The sequence below is a fragment of the Cottoperca gobio genome, chromosome 9 (assembly GCF_900634415.1).
Source record: "Cottoperca gobio chromosome 9, fCotGob3.1, whole genome shotgun sequence".
Lineage (NCBI taxonomy): Eukaryota > Metazoa > Chordata > Actinopteri > Perciformes > Bovichtidae > Cottoperca > Cottoperca gobio.
The window spans coordinates 7953142-7976892 of NC_041363.1; the positions used below are offsets into that span (position 1 = coordinate 7953142).

General features: G+C 42.3%; 1 protein-coding gene and 1 long non-coding RNA gene across 3 annotated transcripts in view; one reads left to right on the top strand and one right to left on the bottom strand.

Annotated features, from left to right (window-relative positions):
* The window catches only part of adgrv1 (adhesion G protein-coupled receptor V1), an 88859-nt gene extending 76715 nt beyond the window's left edge, over nt 1-12144 (top strand). Inside the window, 3 exon segments of the mRNA XM_029440497.1 lie at nt 5686-5871; nt 8188-8365; nt 11651-12144. Of these exon segments, the coding sequence (XP_029296357.1) occupies nt 5686-5871; nt 8188-8365; nt 11651-11769 (483 nt within the window). The 3' untranslated portion in view covers nt 11770-12144.
* On the bottom strand, nt 1629-22795 carry LOC115013930 (uncharacterized). 2 transcript variants are annotated; one of them, XR_003832832.1, is made up of 3 exons: nt 22653-22795; nt 22115-22320; nt 1629-2636 (listed from the first exon to the last, which is right to left on the bottom strand). It is a non-coding gene; the product is annotated as an uncharacterized LOC115013930 (long non-coding RNA). The 2 variants fall into 2 exon arrangements; XR_003832833.1 differs by lacking the exon at nt 1629-2636 and adding an exon at nt 5225-5336.
* Nucleotides 22796-23751: the final 956 nt, after the last annotated feature.

Here is a 23751-nt window from a genome sequence, read left to right on the forward strand (position 1 = left end):
GTGTGTGTGTGTGTGTGTGTGTGTGTGTGTGTGTGTGTGTGCGTGTGCGTGCGTGTGTGTGTGTGTGTGCGTGTGTGTGTGTACATCTGTTGATGCTTTGTTGACTTAGATAGTGAGAGAGTGATGAAGGATACTTCATCCCACTTTGAAGCCCTGCTTTGATGTGTCAATGTGCCAAGGCCGAGCAAGTAGAGCCTCAGGAGTGGAGAGAGAGAGAGAGAGGAGAGAGAGAGAGAGAGAGAGAGAGAGAGAGAGGGAGAGAGAGGGAGAGAGAGAGAGAGAGAGAGAGAGAGAGAGGGAGAGAGAGAGAGGGGGAGAGAGAGAGAAGGGAGAGAGGGGAGAGAGAGGAGAGAGGAGGGAGGGGGGAGAGAGGGGAGAGGGAGAGAGAGGAGAGAGAGGGGGAGAGAGAGGAGAGAGAGAGGGGGGGAGGCGGAGGGTGAGAGAGAGAGGAGATCGAGAGAGAGGGGAGAGAGAAGAGGGGGAGAGAGAGAGGGAGAGGGGGGGGAGAGAGAGAGCAAGTGTGAGTTATCAGTGTGGTTTAACATAGCGGAGAAGCTTAGATCTCTAGTTATCTAAAGTAAGATAGAGATGATGCTGAAGGTGAGAGAGCTCGTAGAGTATCTTAAGAGCTAAGAGAGACCCTCTCGAGATAGCAAAAAGAGATCGAGAACGTATGAATAGATAGAGGAAGAGAGATAGAGAGAGGAGAGAGAGAGACTAGCTCTAGATCGATATAAGATAGATAGATAAGAGAGAGATAGAGAGAGAAGCGAGATAGAGAGAGAGATCTCTGAGAGAGAGAGACGAGAGAGCGAGAGAAGGACGAGAGAGAGGAGAGAGAGAGAGAGAGAGAAAGGCACGCGAGAGAGAACTCTACTCGCTAGCTAGAGAATAGCCTAGAGTAATCTCTTCCTCTCTCTCTCTCTCTCTCTCCCTCTCTCTCCTACTCTCTCTCTCTCTCCCTCTCTCTCTCTCTCCCTCTCTCTCCCTCTCTCCCTCTCTCTCCCCTCCCTTTCTCTCTCTCTCTTCCTCTCTGTGTCTCCACTTTCCATTTGTGCTTTTGTCTGTTTGTCGTCTCTTTTGTCGCCTCCCTCCTAATTTCCTGCTCGCCGTCTTTATCAGAAGAGATAAAGAAAGGACGTTTATGGGGCATAAGATAACACTATCACCAAATATCTTTGAACAGCTGGAAACTCCCAGACACTTATATTTATACTACTGTAACTTCAAAAGGTTACGAAACTCAGCTAATACCTCTGCTTTCAGTATTTGATAGCAATCTTTATCAGAGAATATATTTCTCCATGGTCAAATCTATAATGCAATTTATAGACTCACAGTTTCGATATACTGATGACAAAAGTGCATCATGATGACTATTCTGGATTATTTTTACTTTATTCTTTTATAATCTTGATAATATTCGTTCCATATTGGCGTTGATCATGCCATCAACAATCGTTAGTATGATATATTTTTAGTATTATTACTATTATTGAAAATGTTTCAGTGTTGTGTGGGAAGATTTCACTGACACAGCCTGCTGTCTTTTCTGACAAACCATCCGAATCAGTATATGTTATGGTCATATGGTGTCACATGATGCTTTAACGCTGGTTTGGAAGCTTTAGCAAATGCTTGCATGTCTTCAACAGTGAACATCAGTGGCTAAAGTCCAAAATAGTGTTGGACTCTAAAAGCTAGACAGTTTGAACAGTGTTAATTCAAGTTACGGGAGCGTCTTGCATCTGAAGCGACTCAGCAATGTCTCCGACCCCACTCTATCGGGTACAATAGGCTCTTTTCTTTCATGTCTACTCTCTAAATGTTGTGGTCTCTTAAGTCATCCTCTGAGAGACACCGTCTGCCTGTAAAGTGTGCCATAACAAGTCTGTGGTAACCGGTGATGAAATGTGGCATCCACATGCCAAAGACAACAGTGTTGCAACAAAGTAAACTCCTCCTGTTGGTTAAGGGACTAATGAAGAGAAGTGATGTCAACGCCAACGGACAATGTCGCACTTAACACTTGTTTATGAGCTCCTATAGAGTCTGTCCCACTCTATGACATCAAGTGGTCAGTCTCTTCAGCTGACCAGTAGGTGTGACGGTGCTCTTTAAAGTCAGTAGTTATATGACCAAGTTTGTCAATTATGGGATTTTAATTCTATTTGCAGTTCTGCAACACCCTTTTGTCCTGGGAGATCGAGTGATCATTACCTTCTTACATTCCTAAACTTAATTAATATCAGTTTTTTTCTGGACACAAGTTTCATTTTTCTTTTGACTGAGGTAAAAATCCTGCTTTAATCTCGTAGGAAAACTTCAGATTAAACTCCTTTGTTCCTTCTGCAGTGAGCGTAATGTGCTCTTTGATTTAGGCTCACCATGCCTCCCTTCACACAAATAACATGAACACGCAGGCATGCATATACTCGCATATAAAACACACCTCCCCTCCTGCTGCCTCTATGGCATTCACCTATATGTGTACTGAGAGGGGGGGGGGGGGGGAATACAACATAAAAGGACTTAATGCCAGCCTAATAGATTGCCTCCCATTACATCCGGTTTGCCCTTGGCTTCAGTCGAGACGAAGTTGACTCTCGCAGCCAACTTCTCAAACTCAGCGTTCACTGAAAGAAAAAGAAAAAAGTATTTTAGAAAACAACTGTGGCAATCGATTTTTCAATCCTAGCTCCTACATTGCAACGTCAAGGCTCAGACTAAAACGGGAGCCTCTGGGGTTTGGTCTGGGAATAAGGATGGATTCATCTGAGTGGAACAGACAGGTAAAGAGCCCCAAAGCCAAAGCGTGTCCAAGGACGTCAATGAGCAGTAAACAAACGCGTCTGACCCAGTTTTCACAAATCACTGCTTTGCCAAGATACCGTTGTGTTGATGGAATGCCATGAATCAAGCATGATTGCAATTAGATGTGTGTGTGTGCAAAAAATGAAAATATTTAGCTGTGAAGGGGAAAAGTGTAGCAGTAAGAAGGCTGACATTGTATGATATTGTGGGATTTCTATTATGAAGAGACTGAAAACATACTTCTCATCAAACACCTTGAACAGCTGCACCCTTCAAAGGTATGAAAGAAGGTTCTGTAATAATGTGTCCTGGGGACATTGCAGGACGTCTGATTAAAGGAAGATTGCACAAGAAGACCAGAAGTTGTGAGGATGTGGCCATTAACCAATGTACCCTTGCTAGATCTCTTCAAAAATAGATTTCATGCTTACAAACGTTGTACTTACATATTGTACAGGTTAAGTCTCGGGCTAGTTGCTCATCTAAACACGCTATCGTGTCCTTTATTTCTTGCCTTAAGCTTGGAAGTCGTTATGCTGTAGGTCTATGCTGCAAAGTATAGTAGAGCGGTTGTTGTTGTTGTTTCCATCATGCCGTGAATTTTCCATGAGGAGAATTTTCCATGTTTACCTTGGTGTTGTTATTGATGTAGTTGTGCGGCACATTTCCCAACAGCTGATTACTGAACGCCATTAAAGAGCTGCAGATGTTACAGCTGTGCACAACTCTGTGTGTGTGTTTAAGGCTTTGGTTATTAAGCATTGTGTTCGTAGAAAGCAACCTTCAGTCTCCAGGCGAGACGAACTGTGAAATTGATCATATTTGCAGAATAAGTGTTTCTTCTTTTCTTTTTCTTATTCCTCATTTCCCACTACACCCCACTGTTACTCTGGATCCACATCTGTGCCACATCAGGCTGAATTAGATGACAATAATCAAATCGCCGCAGCACCACCCCTCATTATCTCCTCCTGTGGCCGCCCCTCTACCGGTAAACCTCACAGTCAGAGACATGCACAACAGCGAAGCAGCACCATGCTCCATTACAATTCAATTCCACCCCTGCTTCCTCATTCAACCTTTGTACTCGCCTATAAATAGGACACAGGATATCTGTGTGTTACTATGGAAAACACGACACGCATGTCTACACAAATATGCAATAAGCTGTGTGAAGCCTGCAAATAATTTGGATTCAGGCGGAAATAGATCTGCACAGCAAAGTACTTCCACACAACACCAAACACTCCCATTTAGAAGACTTTGTGGACTTTCATTTCCTTTAAATTACCTGTACTTTGTTCTGGCTCCTTGTCCCCTTTCACGCATCACAGACAATAAGCTTCTCTCGCTATTCTTTTTCCTCTTCCCCTTCTTTGTGTATACATACTTCATCCAATTGTATTCTCATTCTTGCCCCTCAAATGTTTCCAGCACCTTCCCTGTCCTTCCTGTTCTCCTTATGTTGTGTGCTTTCCATCACTAAAGACGTGGCCTCTCGAGTGATCAGGGAACACTTACATAACAGGCCTACGGTAGTAAAACCTGTTCCTCAGGCTGCGCAACCTGCTAATGATCTATGCTAATCACCCACAGCGCTTGTTGTGATGGAGCCGCAGTCAGAGATGACAACATGCACACCCGCACATGAATACATACCTGGCTGCTGAAAATGCATGACAGTACAATCCCTCTCCTTTTTTTTTTTCCTAATCGACATTGTGTACATTTCTCATTTTGAAGCTCATTAACACTTGTCTTCATTAACGGACACATATACTTTTTACGTGGATTTACAGCACTCACAGACTGTTTGTGTAACATAGTCTCTAAGAAACCCCAGGCTATAAAGCTCAGCTAATGACCTGCGAGGTCTTTCTATGTGTGTTATCTATTCACAGCCCTTTATTTCTCTTCTTACAAGCTGGATGTTCCTGTTTTTACAGTGCACCCATAAAAAACACAGTATCCAGTTACGGACTCCTGCTGTCTTCCTCGTAATGTTGATTGCAACCATCAGCGCTGTTTGTAGTCCTTTTTCTGTGTCGAGCACGCTTTGCAGGGTTTACTGTACTTTGGGAATCGGCCGTCTGATCTGCTGTTTCTTGTGGTCTGTTAGAAAGAAAACAGAAGCATGTGTTACCATGCAGTATTATAGTTTGAAAATGTTCTCTCTGCTAAAGATGTCTTTATCACAAACAAGGCAAACAAAGAAATGGGTTTTATTGATTAAGAATGAGCATATCTAAAGATCATGCATGTCTCCAATGAGTGCTCTCCAAACCATTTCTTGTCACTTTAAATTGAACTGAACCAAACTTTCAGTTTAAATGTCTGTGTGCGAGGATGGGTTGCGTGTTAGCGTGCACCTGTATGTACACGCATTCTCACATTTGTGCCTTGCACTCCTGTGCGTTCCATCTCTGTCTGCCGTCATCGCCCCGGTGATGGGTGTTGGGAAATACGGGATGGTCCTGTGGTATTTGACACTCTGGTGTTTTGGGGTAATTCACAGCCCGGTGCTGTTGACGTAGAGGATTTGGTAATGGCGAGGAAGTGGAGGAAGCAGAAATACCAGGGTGCCAATCATGTCATGACCTCAATGATGAAGTAATCTAGAGATGCTGCTGCTGATAATTGGTTAATGATAATGCATCCTGACCACAGGATGTCTTGATATAACACAATGTATCCTCATGTTTCACAATTTTAATATCTGTGCCTATTTTAAGCATTTAGGTCTTGGATCCCTGGCATTACAAACCATGAAACCTGCCAGCATCAGAGACTTTGTTCTCGCAGAGAGATGAAGCCACATACACATCAGAGCCGTGGAGAATGTTCTTAATTCACTTCCGTCTTTCTCTACAGGGCTTGTATGTGTTTGCTGTGTTCTTCGTCATGCACAACCAGCTGTGTTGGCCGACTAAAGCCAGTTACACAGTGGAGATGAGCGGCCATGACAGTCCTGACTCTACGTACCAGGGAGGGGGACCCACCACTGTAGGGGGCGACATCAACAAATCAACTCAAAATCTCATCAGCGCTATGGAGGAGGTACGCACACACACGCACACACACACACACAGCTTCCTATGATATCAGAGAGATAGACACACTTGTGTCATACATACTCCATTATACAGATTTACAATATTTATAACCCATACATTCCATACTCTCCAGCTCTAATGCTTTATTTTAGTTACACTGCGCTTCATTTTCCACTCTTAACCGTATCCTCATCTTATAACGTGATGAAGAGCGTGTTGTTTATGACCTTCAGTTCAGGTCTTCTGCTTGTAGGTTTGGTATGAAAACATTTTGCTCACAAACGTCTTTGCTAAAAGATGCAGCAACTAGGCTAAAATTCCCTTCCTGATTACATTTGAACCGACCATACCTACCACAGTTGTGAGCACATGCAGTTTTTTTAAACAATGAAGGATTGTAATCTTCCTTTAAATAACATATTTCAGTCTTTACCTTCGCTCACTGTGTCCCACCTTTATCTTAATCAACGTTCCCCTCTCCCTCTTTTTCCCATGCCCGCATTCCCATGGCTGTGTTTGCCCATTCCTGGTCCTCCTTCACACATTTCTCACGTCAGCTGAGCGTGACTCCACAGAGAACATTGAATCTCACTCAGACACTCACACCTTTTAGTCTTCTTCAGACTGATTTTCATGATGTGTGTCTGTGTAAACAGTCACACTTCATAACTCCCTCTAACACCCACATCAACTCCCCTTGCGACCTTTCTGTCAGATCGGTACATCGCATACAAGCACACTCTAAAAACATAGTATACACAGACACTTAGGCAGTTCATTTGTAGCGACTCTGTGTCCTTAGCAACTTTGTCCCTGGAGAATACCCTATAAGGACTGAGCTGGTGAGAGGGAGAGAAAGAAGGAGAAAAAAGGGGGCAGGTTTAACTTCATTTCTCCAGGGAAATCCCCCTTCCCTCTCCCTGTTTCAATCCCTCTCCACACATAGGAAGCCAGTGATCTTGTTTTATTCATACGAGCACACTCCTGCCTCTCTGAGATTTGCAGATAGAGACCGCTAAGAGCGGCGTGGCGTGTTAGATGAGTGACGATTTGTGGAGTGGATTTGTTGAAAAGCAAATGCAGTGAGATTAGAATAGGGAAGGGAGTGTATTAGTTGGGGGTTGAATATCTTATTGAAAGGTTTGAATCATCCACTCACTGCTTCCCCTCAGAGTGGATATGACAGATCTGAGGTGCCTGGTGGTGCTTAATTCACCTCCCCGCAACGCTCTGTACCAGTCACAGCCCAGCGAGCCTCAGAAGCTTGTATAACACACACACACACACACACACACACACTTATGCAAGTACGTGGACAGCTGAGGCATTCAGAATAAATGAACATAGTGGAAAACAAGATTGATTCATCTGGTTGTCGTGGAAAAGAGAGCGATATGCAAATAATGTGATAATCTTTCGTTGTAAGAAAAATCCCTATTGTGTGTCTCTGACTTCACTCTTTTGCTCTGTGGAAGAAAGAATAAAGCCCCCCCCCCCACCCAAAAAAAAAACTACTATTACTTTTTGGACTCTAAATAAAAGGCTGTCACCCGACTCACCGTGCTGAAAGCGTCATTTCCATGATATTCGGCTGATTCAATCTGAAACCCTAAACCCACTGACCTTGCTCTCACCCCATGAACCGACTGTGACCCTGTGCGCTGCCCTTAACCTTTGGGGGTGCTTGGACAACATGCACTCTGTCTGACCCTAACTCATCACAGACATGATTACACAGCTGACAGACCTCTGAATTAAGTGTGTGTGTGTGTGTGTGTGTGTGTGTGTGTGTGTGTGTGTGTGTGTGTGTGTGTGTGTGTGTGTGTGTGAATGCATTAATGCTGAGAATGATCGACCTGATTTTGTCCCGCGTTCGTGTGAAGTTAATGTTGAACTGGAATATTATCAATAATGCACGAAGACTTTAATGTGTAGTGTGATATGTAGCTGTAAATTCATCAATCGACTCCTTTATTAAAATGTTTTAACTGATTAAACTTTTTGCAAATCACTTTAAAATGATATAAATACATTTGCTACTTGTATTACTTTCACACATAGCTTAAAATCAAATATCAGGAACGGTTTTTTTTTTAATCTTCATGCATTTTCTATTAAGTTTTAGGGTTTAAAATGAATGTATTGTATTATCCTATACATTGCACAACATGTGAATAATCATTCAAACATAAAAATTAAGGTTCAATCAAAGTTCTCGACCAATAGTGACCCTGATACGTGCATGTAGTGTGTCGCGTGTGTGCGTGATGATGATGTGCATGTGCTAATATGGCTGTATATGTGTATCTGTGTGCGTCAGGTATCAGCAGACTGGGAACGATCGTCACTGCGGCCCAGCAGTCAGCCCAGCAGTGTGTTTAAACCCAGTCCTGTGATGGGGACGTACACCACCGATGGAGGCTTTATCAACACCAACCTAGTCACCGAAGATGAGGAGTCGCAGGAGTTTGATGATCTTATATTTGCCTTAAAAACCGGTGAGGATCCCACCAACACACAGATGTGTACGCTCACACAGTCACACTGTTTCTCTTACACTGTATCATTATCTCTTTGACAAGTAAGTTTTAAAAAGTGTCGTTATGCTACCTCCAACAGGCTCAAAGCTCTTTTGAACTTTCTATGTCTCATCAGCATCTTCATAATATCACTTGAGCTGAAATCCAGTTATTGTTTCCCCTAAATTAAAATATGCTGAGATGAATACAAACAATGATATTACATCTCATTTATAATGCACATCGGTTTTAGTTTATTCATTTGTTTAGCGTAGAGGTTTATATGAGAGATAGGCAGCAGCATGAACAAAGACTTTTCCGGCTGATTACACAGAAGTAAAAACACATGGCAGGAACACAATATTGTAAAAAAATAAATGTATTTCCTCTTCAGTGTCAATATTGTTATCACAGAATAGTTTTCATTTTTATTTTAACATAAAAGCAATTAACAAGATTCATTTGTACACATCAGAAATGTTACTTTAGCTTCAAACTTACTTTATGCTGAAAGCATAGAAACATCCTGTGAACACTTGTCCACTACTTTTCCAGGAAATAATTAAATAAAGGCGCAGCACCGTGCAAAAGGTCACCACAGACCAATGCAGTGTGTTGGCCACAATACTATTTTAAACATTAAGGACAAATACAACATACTTCTAAAAAACCTTTTTAATCAGGTGTGGCACATGTGTCTTAAAGCTAAACCAGTGTGTGTGTGTGTGTGTGTGTGTGTGTGTGTGTGTGTGTGTGTGTGTGTGTTTAATTATGTCAGAGTGTGCATACATACCGTGTCTATAACATCTATTAACATCAGCCCTGCTTAGTTGGTCCTCTGCTTACCCCTAAATCTCTCTGCTGCCATGGAAACCATTCTTCCTCTGTTGGCATCAATGTTTAATGAGTGTGTATCACCAACACACACACACACACACACACACACACACACACACACACACACACACACACACACACACACACACACACACACAGAAAGTCCTCTCCTCACTCTTTGAAATCACAGAGTAATTGCTTCACAGTGTCCGAGTAAGAATCAGGCCCAGCTGGACAACAGCCAACAGCAGCCTCAGTACCCAGGGACACTCCTCCGCTGTTAATGCGACACATTACCAGGAAGACAAGGACTCCTCTGGACTCCTTTCACACACCTGAAAATAACCAATATAAAAGGAGTACCAGAAAGATGTAGTGCAGTGACGCTTACGTAAATCTAATTTAAGAATCTGCTGCTCAAATCAAATTTAGAAGCTACATCTTATTTATTCAGCCGTTCGGCACTGTGCCAACATGCATTGCAAAGTGTGAGCCTTTAACGCCAGCCAATTATGTGCACTGTCACTCGACAAGTAAAAAGCCTTTTTGACAGTGATGCTGGTGAATATGTCATTTGTGATCAGTTTTAGTGTCACAAGTTTTCCAATTTCAAAAAGGAGGAAAATATCAAGAACGTTGTCTGGCTTTACCAAAAAGCATTAAATACAACACAATGATGAACGCTGACATCCAGACAAAACGTCAACAAACGACTTTTAAAAGCCATGAATGTATTCTTAGCTGCAACCTGCAGCTCTGTCTGTCGCTCGGTCCACAAAAAAGTCAACAGTTTCCACCCAAGGAGGCGGACATTTGGCATTCATGCATTCACACACACACACACACAACCTCACAAACACTTCACCTCATGATTACATTCATGTACGTGGTCCCAGCTAATGCTATTCCTGATGGAAATTGTTGTCATCCCTGGATTTCACCGCTGTGTATACAGATCATTATCAGTCCCTGTTACTCCCAACCAATGTGTGTGTGTGTGTGTGTGTGTTGCTGCGTCCCCGTCTCAAGTAAAGTGACAGTTGTTGCAGCGGGGCATTTGTTTCTGATCTGCTCTCCTCCTGACCTCTGTGTTGTGTGTTCAACCTTAAATAGCCTTGATGCTGCAGCAAACAAGCCAGGATATTTATTAGTCCCCCGGTCGGCAAACTCAGCAGTATGAATTCATCTCTTATTATTCAGTGTAGCAAAAAGGCAAGTTTGCAAGATTTAATTAAGTCATATCAGATGCTCCTCCCAGGACTCTGGCATGACCTAAAGAACAATATGTGATCTTTTCCGTGTGGAAAATACAATGCAAAGTCGAAACATTGTTTCGTGAAAACAATCTTTAAACTTGAGTTATAATCCTGTATTTTGCAGTTCAAAGTTAACTTTTCAACTTGTTGTTGCCACCAGTCACAAGGACATTCTTTTCTATTCAACACTTTCCCTGGTGAACTCTGACCTTCTCTTTTCCTATATGCGTCACACTGAATTTATGGCCTGGTTTAATCTCAACCAGTCATTCAGCAGTAAACATAATTCGCTAATCAGACTTATATAATAGGGCACTGCCTCACGGGGGTCAGTAAGTAGCGCTGTAATGAGGGGTCTTCACACTTCATTTGGTAGTGAACCATTAACACACATTCAGAAGCACACGTACTCTGCGTTAGTACAACTGAGAGCTGATCATTAATGGGTTGGTTTTTACTGTGAAAGGGACGTTTCTTTCTTCTCACTCAGCGTCAGATGGAGCTGTGACTGCATGAAGAAGCATAGGTCTGGACGCTCACTAACATGAGTCATACGAGGAGTCATATCCTGTAGGTTAGCGTTTAATGCATAATGCAAAGGATTCAACCAAGGACAAGGAGCACCTACCTTTGCTTTGCATTGCATTGTTGACAAAACTCACTAATACATTTATAAAATGCAACATATCACTTACTAGAACATTAGGACTTCATTGTTGTTCTTAGTTTTAACACAGCTAACTCAAGATATCCTGCAAACAAACAAACATATGGAAATATGTCTGCTATAAGATTTACCCTCTGACTCATAAAGAAATATTTAGATTCACTGCCTTATATCAGAGTCTGTGAGCCTGTTCCACGTGCAGCTCATTACTGTAACTGATACTGTCTGATAACACAGAGACTGTGACATAGAGTATCGATTACATAACACCACATTGGCCCTCATCGGTCAAATGTGACAGATAATCAGCAATACAAACGATTAGTTGTGTGGATTTGTTGCACTGAATTGATGAAATGAGGGTATAATGTTAGTGTAGCATATGAAGAACTAAAAACAATCAAACTTGTAAATGTCCTGCAGAAATCCTCCCACATAACTACACAAACAAATAACTTTCTGTTTGGATGGAAGTGTAATGTAACTTTTTGTGTCTTGTTTTAGGGACCGGCCTTAATATGAGCGACAACGAGTCTATACTCGGAAGCCACGACGGAGGGAGCATAAACAACTCCCAAATAGTCGAGCTGAGACGAATCCCCATCGCAGACACACACCTCTAACCTGTTCACCTCACACACCCCCCATGTCCTCTATTCTTCATATCAGAACACAGTATTTTTATATTTTAAAATGCTTTTGCACTAAAACACAGTTTTTTTTGAGTAGTTCATATAGATGTTTGATACTGTATGTGATTTTTACTGTACATCTGTTTTTTATATATATATATATATATGAACCTATACATAAATGTTTTACTAAATTAATTTTTTAAGTCCTTGATTGAGTTGTTTTTTGAATGTATATTTGGATTTTCTTCTTTTTCTGTAGAGAGCTAGCAAATGAGATATAGACAGATGTGCCCCCGGCAGAACCGCCGCTGCCGCTGCTGAGGATGGAAATTGTGTAACATTGTTAATAAATAATTTACCATATATTTTACACTTTGGCTGTGCTGATTCCATTTTTACTGCTCATAAGCTGTAAAAAAAAAAATGTGTTTACTACTGAAGGGTGCCTCGGTTCTGTAAGTGGGTCTCTGTGAGGTCAGGGGTCACACCCTGACGGAGGATGGTTTATGTGAGTGATCATTGCCTCGCAGGAATTTCACAAACTGGTTCTACAGAGAGGAGAGGTCGGACTGCTCTGCTGCTCTCAGCGAATAAGAAAAATGTAAGCGATGCAGTTCAGAGCGTGGAGAATATTCAAAATGCTGTAAAAGTTGAATTGCAGAATATGAGCTCTTCAGCCATATTTGAATCCGTTTCACTCGACGGCATACGTTTTTTAAAGCAAACGCTCGTCTTTGATCTGCTCCGTGAAGAATCTGTGGGTGTGAATGTACAAGCAAATATTCCCCTTTTAACTTTTATGGCAGCTTTGAACCTCGTGGACTCCAAAGTCTACTTGATCCTTGCACCAACCTTTTAACCTCTGTCTGCCATCAACTGGACTTCTGAACGGAGCTCCTTGCACGAGACGCTGTTACTTTTACTGGTCAAGAAAAAACACTCATCAATATGTTGACACGCACACTATTGCTTGCTACCCTCCCAGGTTCGTATGGGATGGCTAAGGTTACGACCCCAAAAGATGACGAGAGAGCTGCAGCTGCAGACATGTGTGTGCTACTTAAAGATATGTTGGCACTAAGAAAATGTTGTCTCTTGATATACAGTACCTTCCTCCCACTGGCTAATGACGTCATTCTCTTTCCTGCAGGCAAATGGGGGTGAGACCTTAAAAGGAAGAAAGAATACGTTTTCTTATTTTACACTTGAAGTAGTTTATTTTTATCTAGGAAGCGAATCAGAGCCAGTGTTTCGTAGCTCTTCAATTAATAAAAAGTATCGATCCTACTCTCCCCACTCACTGTAGTGGGAGAGACGGCCTGGCTGAGGTGCACAAATCGTTTCCCCTGTTTTTGTTTTTCTGTCCATCTCTCTGGCCATTTCTCACCCCTGAGGGTAAAGCAGCAGGCAAACTTTGTCCAAAATGGAGGGTGGAGATAAATCATATCACATCCTTGAATATAACAACATTAAATGTGTGTCTGTTTCCTTTGATATGATTACATCACTTTAGAGTCCCATCCTCTAACCGTCAACAGGAGTCTCTCCTCAGGGATTTAAAGGGAAACATTGGTGTAATGAGCAGAGCAAAGGAGAGCAAGGAAGTTATTACTCCAGTTAACAAGATAACACTTCTGGGTTTGTTTTCCAGCAGCAAATGAGCCGGTAATAGTGCAGTTAGAACCTCTAATTGTAATCCAGGATTTCCAAGGGGCCCGTTTCCTTGTGTACCTCGTTTTAAGAAAAGCAGCAATTAATTTTCATGCATTATTACAGCCTGCCATCATGGCAACACCTGCGACATATTTCCTTTGTGTATCCATTAGAGTAAACTGCATTGACTATAGACTGTATTCTGTAATTAATGTTAATGAGACACGGAGAAACAGACATCAGTCATTTCTGAAGCTACAAGAGGAAAATGAATCTGCTGCAACAAAAAAACCACCAAGGCTTCCAGACCTTTGCTCAGGCCTGCTGAGAGATAAATTAACTGCTGCATAAAACCTGCTGACTACTAGTGAAGCCGGTGCACAGGGCATATTTTATAACATATTGTAGTTATGTAATCAACCGCAGTGTGCGCCACAATCTTATCTAATGGTGGAGGTCAAGTGTTGATAGCAGGATTAGAATAGAGGAATGTATCTGTCAAATCTTCAAAAAAGACCATCAAAAAGTGGAAAGAAAAGAATAACGGCTGCTAATAAAGAGGATTATTTGTTTAGCGTAGTATAATTATGTATCAGATGGTTGTGAATGATGGGGAAGATGCTAACCCCTGTGTCCTCCCTGATATCTCCCCACTGTCCACTTACTCCTTGTCTATGACCTTTGACCTTTGACCCACAGCTGTCACCTGTGATGTCGTGGTGACGTCGTACACCACCACTTTCAAGGGGGTGTCCTCTCTTTGGGTGTACCAGCAGAGGTCTTTTGTGGTAAGTGACTCTACACTCAATATGATACCGGAGCCAGGCACCAGTTAGCTTAGTTTAGCACAAATGCTGGAAACGGGGAAATAATTAATTAAGTGTAAAAACAACTTTTTGTTGGCGTAGAATAAGAATTGCCTGTCAAACTCTCAGGGTCAAGAATGAACCTTGGCTCAAGGATTAAATATTATTAAATGTATAATGTGATCGTGGAAGTGGTTATTCTGAGAAGACATTTTCAGATTTCTAAGGCATTGATTTGGTGGCTGTTATAAAAGTAATACAAGTTTTCAGACTCTCAGATGAGCTGTTCAGAGCTTCAGTAAAAAGGTTCAAATGATCTAAATCATCTTTATGAGGCGCACGGGCTAAAGCAACTAAACAGCCTCAGCAAACAGCTTGATGTCCCAACCCACCAGCCTCGGTCCCGGAGACACCAGACTGCCGACAAACATGTTATGTTGAAGTCCTTGGTCTCTTCTCGCCTGTGTGCCCTCTCTATCTCTTTGTGCCTCGGGGGAATGACAGAGATAAGACAGCAGACAACCAGGCAACAGCTGATTCACACTCATTTACAGCCTGTATGAATACTCAGATGGTGACTCTGCACTTCTAGCTCTCAGTGCAAAGTTGACTGACAACATAAATCTCTCTCTCTCTTTCTGTCTCTCTCTCTCTCTGTCTCTCTCTCTCTCTCTCTGTCTCTTTCTGTCCTCTCTCTCTCTCTCTCTCTCTCTCTCTCTCTCTGTCTCTCTGTCTCTCTCGCTCTCTCTCTCTGTCTCTCTCTCGCTCTCTCTCTCTGTCTCTTTCTCTCTCTCTCTCTCTGTCTCTCTGTCTCTCTCTCTCTCTCTCTCCTCTCTCTCTGTCTCTCTCGCTCTCTCTCTCTTTCTGTCTGTCTCTCTCTCTCTCTCTCTCGCTCTCTCTCTCTCTCTCTCTCTCTCTCTCTCTCTCTCTCTCTCTCTCTCTCTCTCTCTCGCTCCACCTTGCTTGGCCTTGTTGGTAAGTTATGATTTTGGGGGGTGAAATATAAATGTCTTCACAATCTTTTCAGACAAGATGCATGGGGATAACGTTACACCATCATACAATAAGAAATGACAATGTGTTTATTTATATACCTTCAATGACGTTCAACTATAGTTTATAATGACAACAGCGATCTCCACGGATTACATCATTCTTTAAACTCAATGGAAACGGTGTGAATTCCTGAAAGTTGATAATGCCAACCGTTTTCACTTGCTCTTTTCTCTTCCGTTTAATGAATGTAAGAAAACACTCCTTTAGTTCTTTAGACTCTGAATAAGTATACCGTTATGGAGAATATAACCTACTCAGGTGTGTCGATCAGACTACTTAAGAGTGACCCACTTCCACACATAAAGCCCGGCGGCCTCAGTCTGCATCAGTTAAATCAATACAGCCAGACAGCGAGTCAGGAGTCACAGTGGTGCTCAGGGATGGGTAAAAGAAGAAGGCAGAGGAGTAACAACGTGTGCCACATGCTGTCTTGGTTAACTTCCCCTTCGTTTCTGTTCTCACATCCTTAATACGATCTGCCTTTTTGAATTTTGTGCACTCACAGTTTCAGTGTAGCAGACTGTGTCTAATCACTGCAAACACGTCTCATTAAAAGAATCTTTTCAGTGTAGGTTTAATTTGATCAACCAATCATTCCGCTGTGACGTCTGTTGGATAATCAAAAACTTGCTTGCAAGTAATTTGAAGGGTATGGAAGCTGATTTTCAGGGGTTAACTCCCCATAGAACTATAAGACGTTCAAGATAAGATGTAATTAAGAAGTAGTAATGCGTCTGATACGGCTACACACTGTCATGCATGCATGTCTTATTTGAACAATTAAGTAAGGCATGCATGCATGACAGGCATGGCAATAACTTGCCTTACAGATAACAGAACTTTTCTTTCCATACTAAGAGAGCATGCAAGAGACTCAAACCCATCAACCACTACAGAGACCGCTGAGCAAGCATTACTGTCCACATTCACATCATCAGAATTTGATCAAGTTCAAATACAAATGTTTGTAAGCACGTGTGTATTACGCAACGTGGACTCCCACCACATTCCCCATGCTCTTCTCAGTATTCCCTGAAATACAAAACACAAAAAAAGGCGAGGACGCAGAGTCAGCAGAAGTGAGCGCTTTGCAAAGTTGCACAATGTGAGGAGAGAGTGACTCTCACGAGCTTAAGAGTAAACGTGTTTAAACGAGGGTGCTGAGGAGAGGTTGCTTTAGTACATATGTTTGCACACATCTTTCTTCCCATCTTTCCTCGAAACATAAAACAAGCACAGTGAGGACATGATGCAAATATGCGTTTGTGTGTGGGTGTGGGTGATATGTTCACATTATATTGCCCATCATTACGATGACCTTTCTCTAATGAGATCAGAGTGTGCTTCTCTTTCTACACTCTCTACACTTCAAAAAGCCAAAGACTTAGACCATCTCGTCATCGGCGGTCAATTACATCGCACTCATCACCGCTGCACTGTGTCTGACATCACCGACAACTCCTGGAGGGTATCCGGTGGCTTCAGCAGTGCCAGTGGTGTCAGACTGCTGGAAGACTTTGAGTATATGTTTATTCGTGGGTGATTAGATGAAGACTTTGTCCTTCTACATCCAAATATGGAAGAATTAAGTAGCCTACCATGTTATTATAAGACAATGGCACTGCTTACTGACAAAAGATATGTCATTTTTATTCGTTTTAAATAAAAAGAAATGAACCCTACCAGGACAGTATCTAACCTACATATTTGGTCAAAATTGCATCTTTTTTACGATATAAAAAAGTATTATGACACGGAAATATATGTATTTTTGTTAAAACAGGATGTAAAATGTACTACAAAACAGAGCTATCAAACACGCCTAACCGCAGTAACTACGCTTTGGCTGTTTAGTTCTGGCTTTGTGTTTTTTATTTTCAATTTCCATTTTGATGAACTAGCAACTTGAAGGCCCATGCTCTATGTGAATTTAGGCCAAAGAGTGGCAGAACATAGTCCAGCGTCTCGGACCTCCAGTTCAGTTAGAAAGAGAACATGTGAGATGGAATGAAGGTGTATGGGCATCTGTCGATTTGAGGTTTAAAGTCACAGTTCTCACAAACAAGTGCAAACTACTTTGCAATTGTTTGCAAAAACACATTCTGGCCTGTTGAAATTAATTTCCGTGGATTTGTGTTAATATAATTACAATCGATGAACTAGAGCCGCTGAATGCCGGTTGGATTTGTCAGCGAGTTTGGCATTGATTTCGTTTTATTTGAAGCTGCTGACACGCAGGTCAGAAAACGTGACCTTTTGACTCTTTCCGTCCACTGACTCCAAAGGTCAGGCAGATTAAAAGAGAGCCTTGTGCAGGTGTAGCCAGGAGCACCAGAGCAAACAGGATGTCTTGAGCCAAAGACATAGACTTCACAGATCAATGCAGCATGTTAACTGCAATGAGTGGGTTTACTGCTTGAAGTTAACAGTGGGGTGTAGCAGTGAGGCCTCAACGACACTAAATTCCACTTTAGTGAAGAAAAGAAAAGAAAAACACAATAAGACAGATTTTCACTTTGATCTTCTTCTTTTACTTTGATGCCTTTCATTGTTTCTCTGCCACTTAACAACAGACACAGAGTGTTGTAGCTGCAGGCTGTAGCTGCTCTATGTAACGTGATTCTGCAAAGTGAAAGGCAACACTGTCCTTGGTGGCCTTGCTAACATGGCTTATCGAGGGCTGCAAATGCTGGGTTGTATGTAGCAAAGGGAAGTAGATATATCATGTCTGCAAATCTTGTTCTCACCATGTCGTCTGGTTGGCAAGTAAGCTAGATCGTCTCCTCTGTGGTATGTGCTTATCTGTACGTACTATAAATATATGTCTATGTATTACTTTGTTGTTTTATGTGTGTACCCAAAATGTATGAGGGTATGCATGTGTTTATGCAGGTCAACATGCATGTAAAAGTGTATCGCTGTATCGCCCTCAGTGCATGCCTGTGCGGTGTTGGTACTGCATATGCTTTCATGTGCCTGAAAGTTGAAACTGGCTGCTGGTCGCTTGTATATATATTTAACCCAACATCCTGAAATAGTCGTCACAATTGGACAGATGCGTCGTTTTTGCTAGAAACACAGACCTAACTTAGAGTGCAGATAAAAGCTGTGCGTTGTCATTGCATTTTGTTTGCTTGTTGTAAGCAGTGCTATGTTCCAGCGCAGGTCAAGTCCACAGGACTGGTCTCTCCAAGCTGAGCTGTCTCCGCCTCCGCACCCATTTGTGCTTGAGCGTGCACATGTGTGCTCGAAGTCAGTTAGTGTGTGTGGGTGTGTGTGTGTGTGTGTGTCTGTGCATATTTGTGTGTCCATGCAGTGAAGCAGATTACAAGCAGTCTTGATAAAGTATGTCAGAGTCGCAAGCTATCTGTCTCTCTCACTTAGTCGAGCAGGCTGAGACCAGTTTTTGCTTATCACCCACCAGTTGCCTTTGCTGTGATCGCTTAATACATGTGAGGGACAGATAGCTGCCCTCCTGTCAACCTCTCATAGCTATTCATTTTGAACATAGCGTTCATCACTATGACTGCCATCATCATCATCATCAATATCATCTTTCTAATCATCAACATGATCACCAGCAGCACCATTCTCGTCATTGTGAATTCAGGTGAAGCCGAATTTCCAGTTTTTAGGATTTCTTTCAAAAGACTACGTTGTTACCAGTCACCTTAGTCACTATGTTTAACTTACTCAAAGCTCAGTCCTGTTTGCATCCAAAAGAATTCAGGTCAAATCGCCTTGATTCAAGTGAGTAAATGTTGTTTCTCTGCTGAGAAAGAGCACTTTCTGACCTCAGTGGTGAGGAAGCACTCCATAAATACCACAATCCAAGCACAATACGTGGAAATGTGGGCTATCTTGTTGGCAGATATCATTTACAGCACTTCTATCAGCATCTATGGGCACGCCTAACAGACTGCTCGGGGAAGGACAACAACAAAGCAAAAGAGCAAGGAAGTGGGGAGAAAGTTGCTGGAGTGAAGCGACACAGATGGAAACCAATGGCGGTGACCTCAGTAGAGAGACGTGTGACCTTTCTGAACCAAAGGAAGTGACACATCAGAGGGAGAAAGTCATCACTTCACACTGGTTCCTCTGTGTGCAGTCAACCAGACACAGCTGGTTTGATCCGGCAGTACTTCTGCACCAACAGCAGCAGCAGCAGCAGCAACAAGGCATGAGGCAGAGTTAACCGGCCCGATCAGGCTCAGTTTGCAGAAGAGAACAATATCAGTTATTGTTGTGTGTCTGTGATGAAATGTCTGCTGCAAGGCATACAGAGCAGGCCCAGAGGGTCGGCGGTGCTGACTGACCTGCCCAACAATGGAGTTACTGTGACGAGGGGAACAGTACGTCAGATATGAAGAGAAGCACAAGTATGATTTTCATTAAGATAATGAAAGTGTTTAATATAATAATATAAAACATATATAAGTTTTATATATTTTTCCACCATTCCCATGACTGCCCTTCAGCCACATGCTCTTAGTCCAAGATCTGCATCAAAGGAATGACGTTGGAGAACAATTTAACCTTTTAGTACATCCTTTCTTTCTCACGTAGATCTCTCACCTCAATGTTACCCCGTTGATAGTACATTGAACATCTTTACCAGGAAGCGTTTATTCGGAGTTAATGCAATCTTTTTATTCTTTGCATGCTTTGTAGGTCATATTGTTTGCAGTCGCCCACCTGTTTGGAGAACACCAGAGGGAACCACATGCAGAGTGTCTTAGTATTACAGCATTACAGTTAGCTGTGTGGGTGTTCACGCATTTTAACCGACCACACTAATGTACCTGAAATGTTTTCTTTTTGCTGTAAATCACACTTCATTAAATGCATAACAACAACAAGAAAATAATTGATGATTCAATTCTGTTATGATTAAGTTGTTTGGCATGAGTGAATCAGTCCTCCTCCACCATGAATTACACCACCATGAGTTACTCAAATAGAAACACAAGAGGACAAAAGGCATCATTGTTCAAAGAGGTTTACTTCATGAGAGACAAGGCTGTATCAGAGCAAACAGCCTTGACATTGGCCTCAAGATCACTTAATATCTTTCACCACTTGAAAATTTAGACGGTTATACAACTTGTCTTGTATTAAACCACACTTAAACCAGTGCCAAGATGTAAAAAAGTATCCGACAGAATATTAAATGCTAATGAAGGTTATTAAAAACCATCCATATCACATTTTGTCTTCACCCAGTTTGCAGTGAAAAGTTGCTGTGAAAGGGGAGCAGCAGAGCACATGGTGAGCACAGAGGGAACTGGTCAGAAGACGATTGCACTGATATGTGTCACACATTCCTCTCTGTCTGCTCAGCTCATACTCACGATGAACGAAGAGCTCTTCGCAGCGCTAACTGCTGCAGCTACGCTCATTTGGAGGGAAAAGAGACGGGCTGCCAAAAACTGACTCAGTTAGATTAAATGAGAGAAGCCTTTTAGCAAGCGCTCCAAATGATTACAATGAGTCAAAGAACTGGAGCAGACCGGACCGGGTTGCCCTTGTCCTTAAGTGACTCTTGGGTGTACGTCACTTATAGAAAATAGCTGTGGACAGAGAGGTGAAACCTCCACGTTGTAAGAACTGTATTATCTAGTTATCACTTTGCACACAAGAGAAATTAAAGAAGGAAATGATGTCACTGAAAAGACAACAGGAGGTTAGATACTGCAGAGTTATGGAGGCTGTTTCTTTGAAAGTAAAGAGAGTACACCTTTGCTGATTCGTACCACGTGGAGGGGAAAACTCTGTGTGTGTGTGTGTGTGTGTGTGTGTGTGTGTGTGTGTGTGTGTGTGTGTGTGTGTGTGTGTGCAGTCAGATGTTGGAGCAGCAGCATGGGTGGAACTAGTAAGGGTGTGGTCTATCCCCATTTTCCTATTGGCTGATCCCTGACAGCTGAAACAGATAGCAACAGCCAAGTACAGCCAAGCCTGATGACTCAGTGGTGATTCCTTGCTCAGAGAGGACAGGAGACAAGAAGATATAGAAATTGAAAGAGAGAAACTTCAACATCATTTACAACAAAGAGAGGAATGAAAGGCTGAAAAAAAGAAATCAAAATCAAACAGTCTTAAGAAGAATTGAGAAGAAAGTGAATGGACAGGACATCCCACAGCATCACCAGATTGTCGGATTAAGACGAAAAGAAAATATGAATTTGGATGAGTTGATTTTTTGAAAGTTCCAGAAAGTAGTTAATCCTCTCCTTGAGCAAATAGCGCCTCCTCTCACATCCCTCTGTCTCCACTGTTCAATGACGTTTGCCAAAACTCACAAGCCTGACAGAAGACTCAGCCTCACTCCAAATCCTCTCACGTCATCTCAAATCACAATTAGCATGAGATTGAAGCATGAGTTTATAGAAAATGCTGCTTTTTCACTTGCTATCCACCTGTCACTGACGTGCAGTAGCTTGTCGAGAAGATATGGTGTGGAAATGCATCTCAAAAGCAACGCAGAAGACGCACTATGTAGGAGTGTTTTTGTGTAACATCAACAACTGGAAAATATAATTTAATAATTTATATATTGTGTAATACTGCTCTGTTATGCTCTCTGTTGTCACAGTGCCAACGCAAATCCTATCAACTTTTCAGCAGCTCCCACTTTGTTATGATTAATTTGTTTTGTGGCTTTCATCACATTGTCATTTGGACACAACTAAGAGTGTTGCCAGGGAACAATTTGGACACACAACTAAGCTTTATAATGATGCGTGTGTGTGTGTGTGTGTGTGTGTGTGTGTGTGTGTGTGTGTGTGTGTGTGTGTGTGTGTGTGTGTGTGTGTCCTCACTTCTTGTTTAGCCACCTGGTCATTCCTGTCCATTCTGCTGGATTCAGGTTTTCAGACTCCGGCTGGGTTGACCGACCATGTTGTTTACATGTCAGTCGAACCCAAGGAGCAAATAAAGGCTTGGGGAAATGCCCACCGGTCCAGTCCGGACCAGACCAGACGTGTGGGTGGAATCTTTGGGAACATGAGCTGAAGTCCTGGGATAACTGGCAACACATTTAGGAACAGAAATGTAATGGGTGTCAGAAGTGGGCCATGCTACACCTGAGATGTTGATCAAATGTTGGATTGGTTGAGTGTTTTTTGATATTGAGCTCCAGTATTACTAGCATAGGGGTCATGGGTGTTGCAAAACATGTCTTAACCTCCAAACAAACTAAAGCTAATAAATAATTGATGTATCAGAGAGAATATTGGCCTCAGGTTTTCATACTGAAAAAATGACTGCAGACTGTTTTCCCATTTCAAATATTCTATCTATGGGGAACTGAATGCTGTGGATGCTTTAAATTGTAGAGCAGAAATCATTATCACTCACCTCAGCTCTTTACAATCACGCTGTTGCTGTTGCTGCTGTTGCTGCTGCTGTTGCTGTTGCTGCTGTTGCTGTTGCTGTTGCTGTTGCTGTTGCTGTTGCTTGCTGTTGTTGCTGCTGCTGCTGCTGTTGCTGCTGTTGCTGTTGCTGCTGTTGCTGCTGCTGCTGTTGCTGCTGTTGCTGTTGCTGCTGTTGCTGTTGCTGCTGCTGCTGCTGTTGCTGTTGCTGCTGTTGTTGTTGCTGCTGCTGCTGCTGCTGCTGTTGCTGTTGCTGCTGTTGCTGTTGCTGTTGCTGCTGCTGCTGCTGCAGGGTCGTTTTTAATGTCAGCTCATATATAGACTAATCAACAACATGTGTCCCAGTCCTATTTTGAGCAAGGCCAAAGAGAAGTTTTTATGAGTTCTCCTCGTCGTAAAGAGGGTTTATGTATTTACGGTGCAACAGCAGATCTAAAGGAACAGAGTTCCCATGCTCGTCAACATATCCTCAGAGACATTTACTCTGCAATTTTAATGCAGACAAATTATGGACATTGACATACAGTGTGTTGAAGTAAAAAAGACACCAGCATGTGTTATGATGCAAACTGACATAAATAAAATAAGCAAAACAATGCAAAAAACAATGTCACATTTTACTGCAGTGTTATTTGGCTTCAGCTTCATCATTGATCTAGTTTGAGCATTTCCACAACTAACCCACTAACAAAAACCCCTTTCAGACTTGTGAATGTGTCCTTTCTCTTCTGAGGTTGTATTGTACAACTCGCCCCATTTTACTGTGTAGATAAGGCCATCATGCTATTTTGGGAGTCAGTGGGCTATCACCTGGAGGGTGTTAAACAGAGGGATCTGGGTCAGAGAAGACAGCCCATGTGGAGAGAGCGTTATTTCTCACAGTGAAGAGAATGGTATGAGAGACAGAAAGAGAAAAGGGGGAAGGGAACAGGGAAAAACCTTTATTTTCTAAACTTAATACTGTGTTGGCAAGCTTATAGAGAACAACTCATCATTTTCCTGGAGAGACCGTGCATCCAGTCTGGGGGGGAGTGGCAGGAGTTTGAGGAGCAGAGTAGTGGCAGAGGTGGAACAAGTGCAGAGAT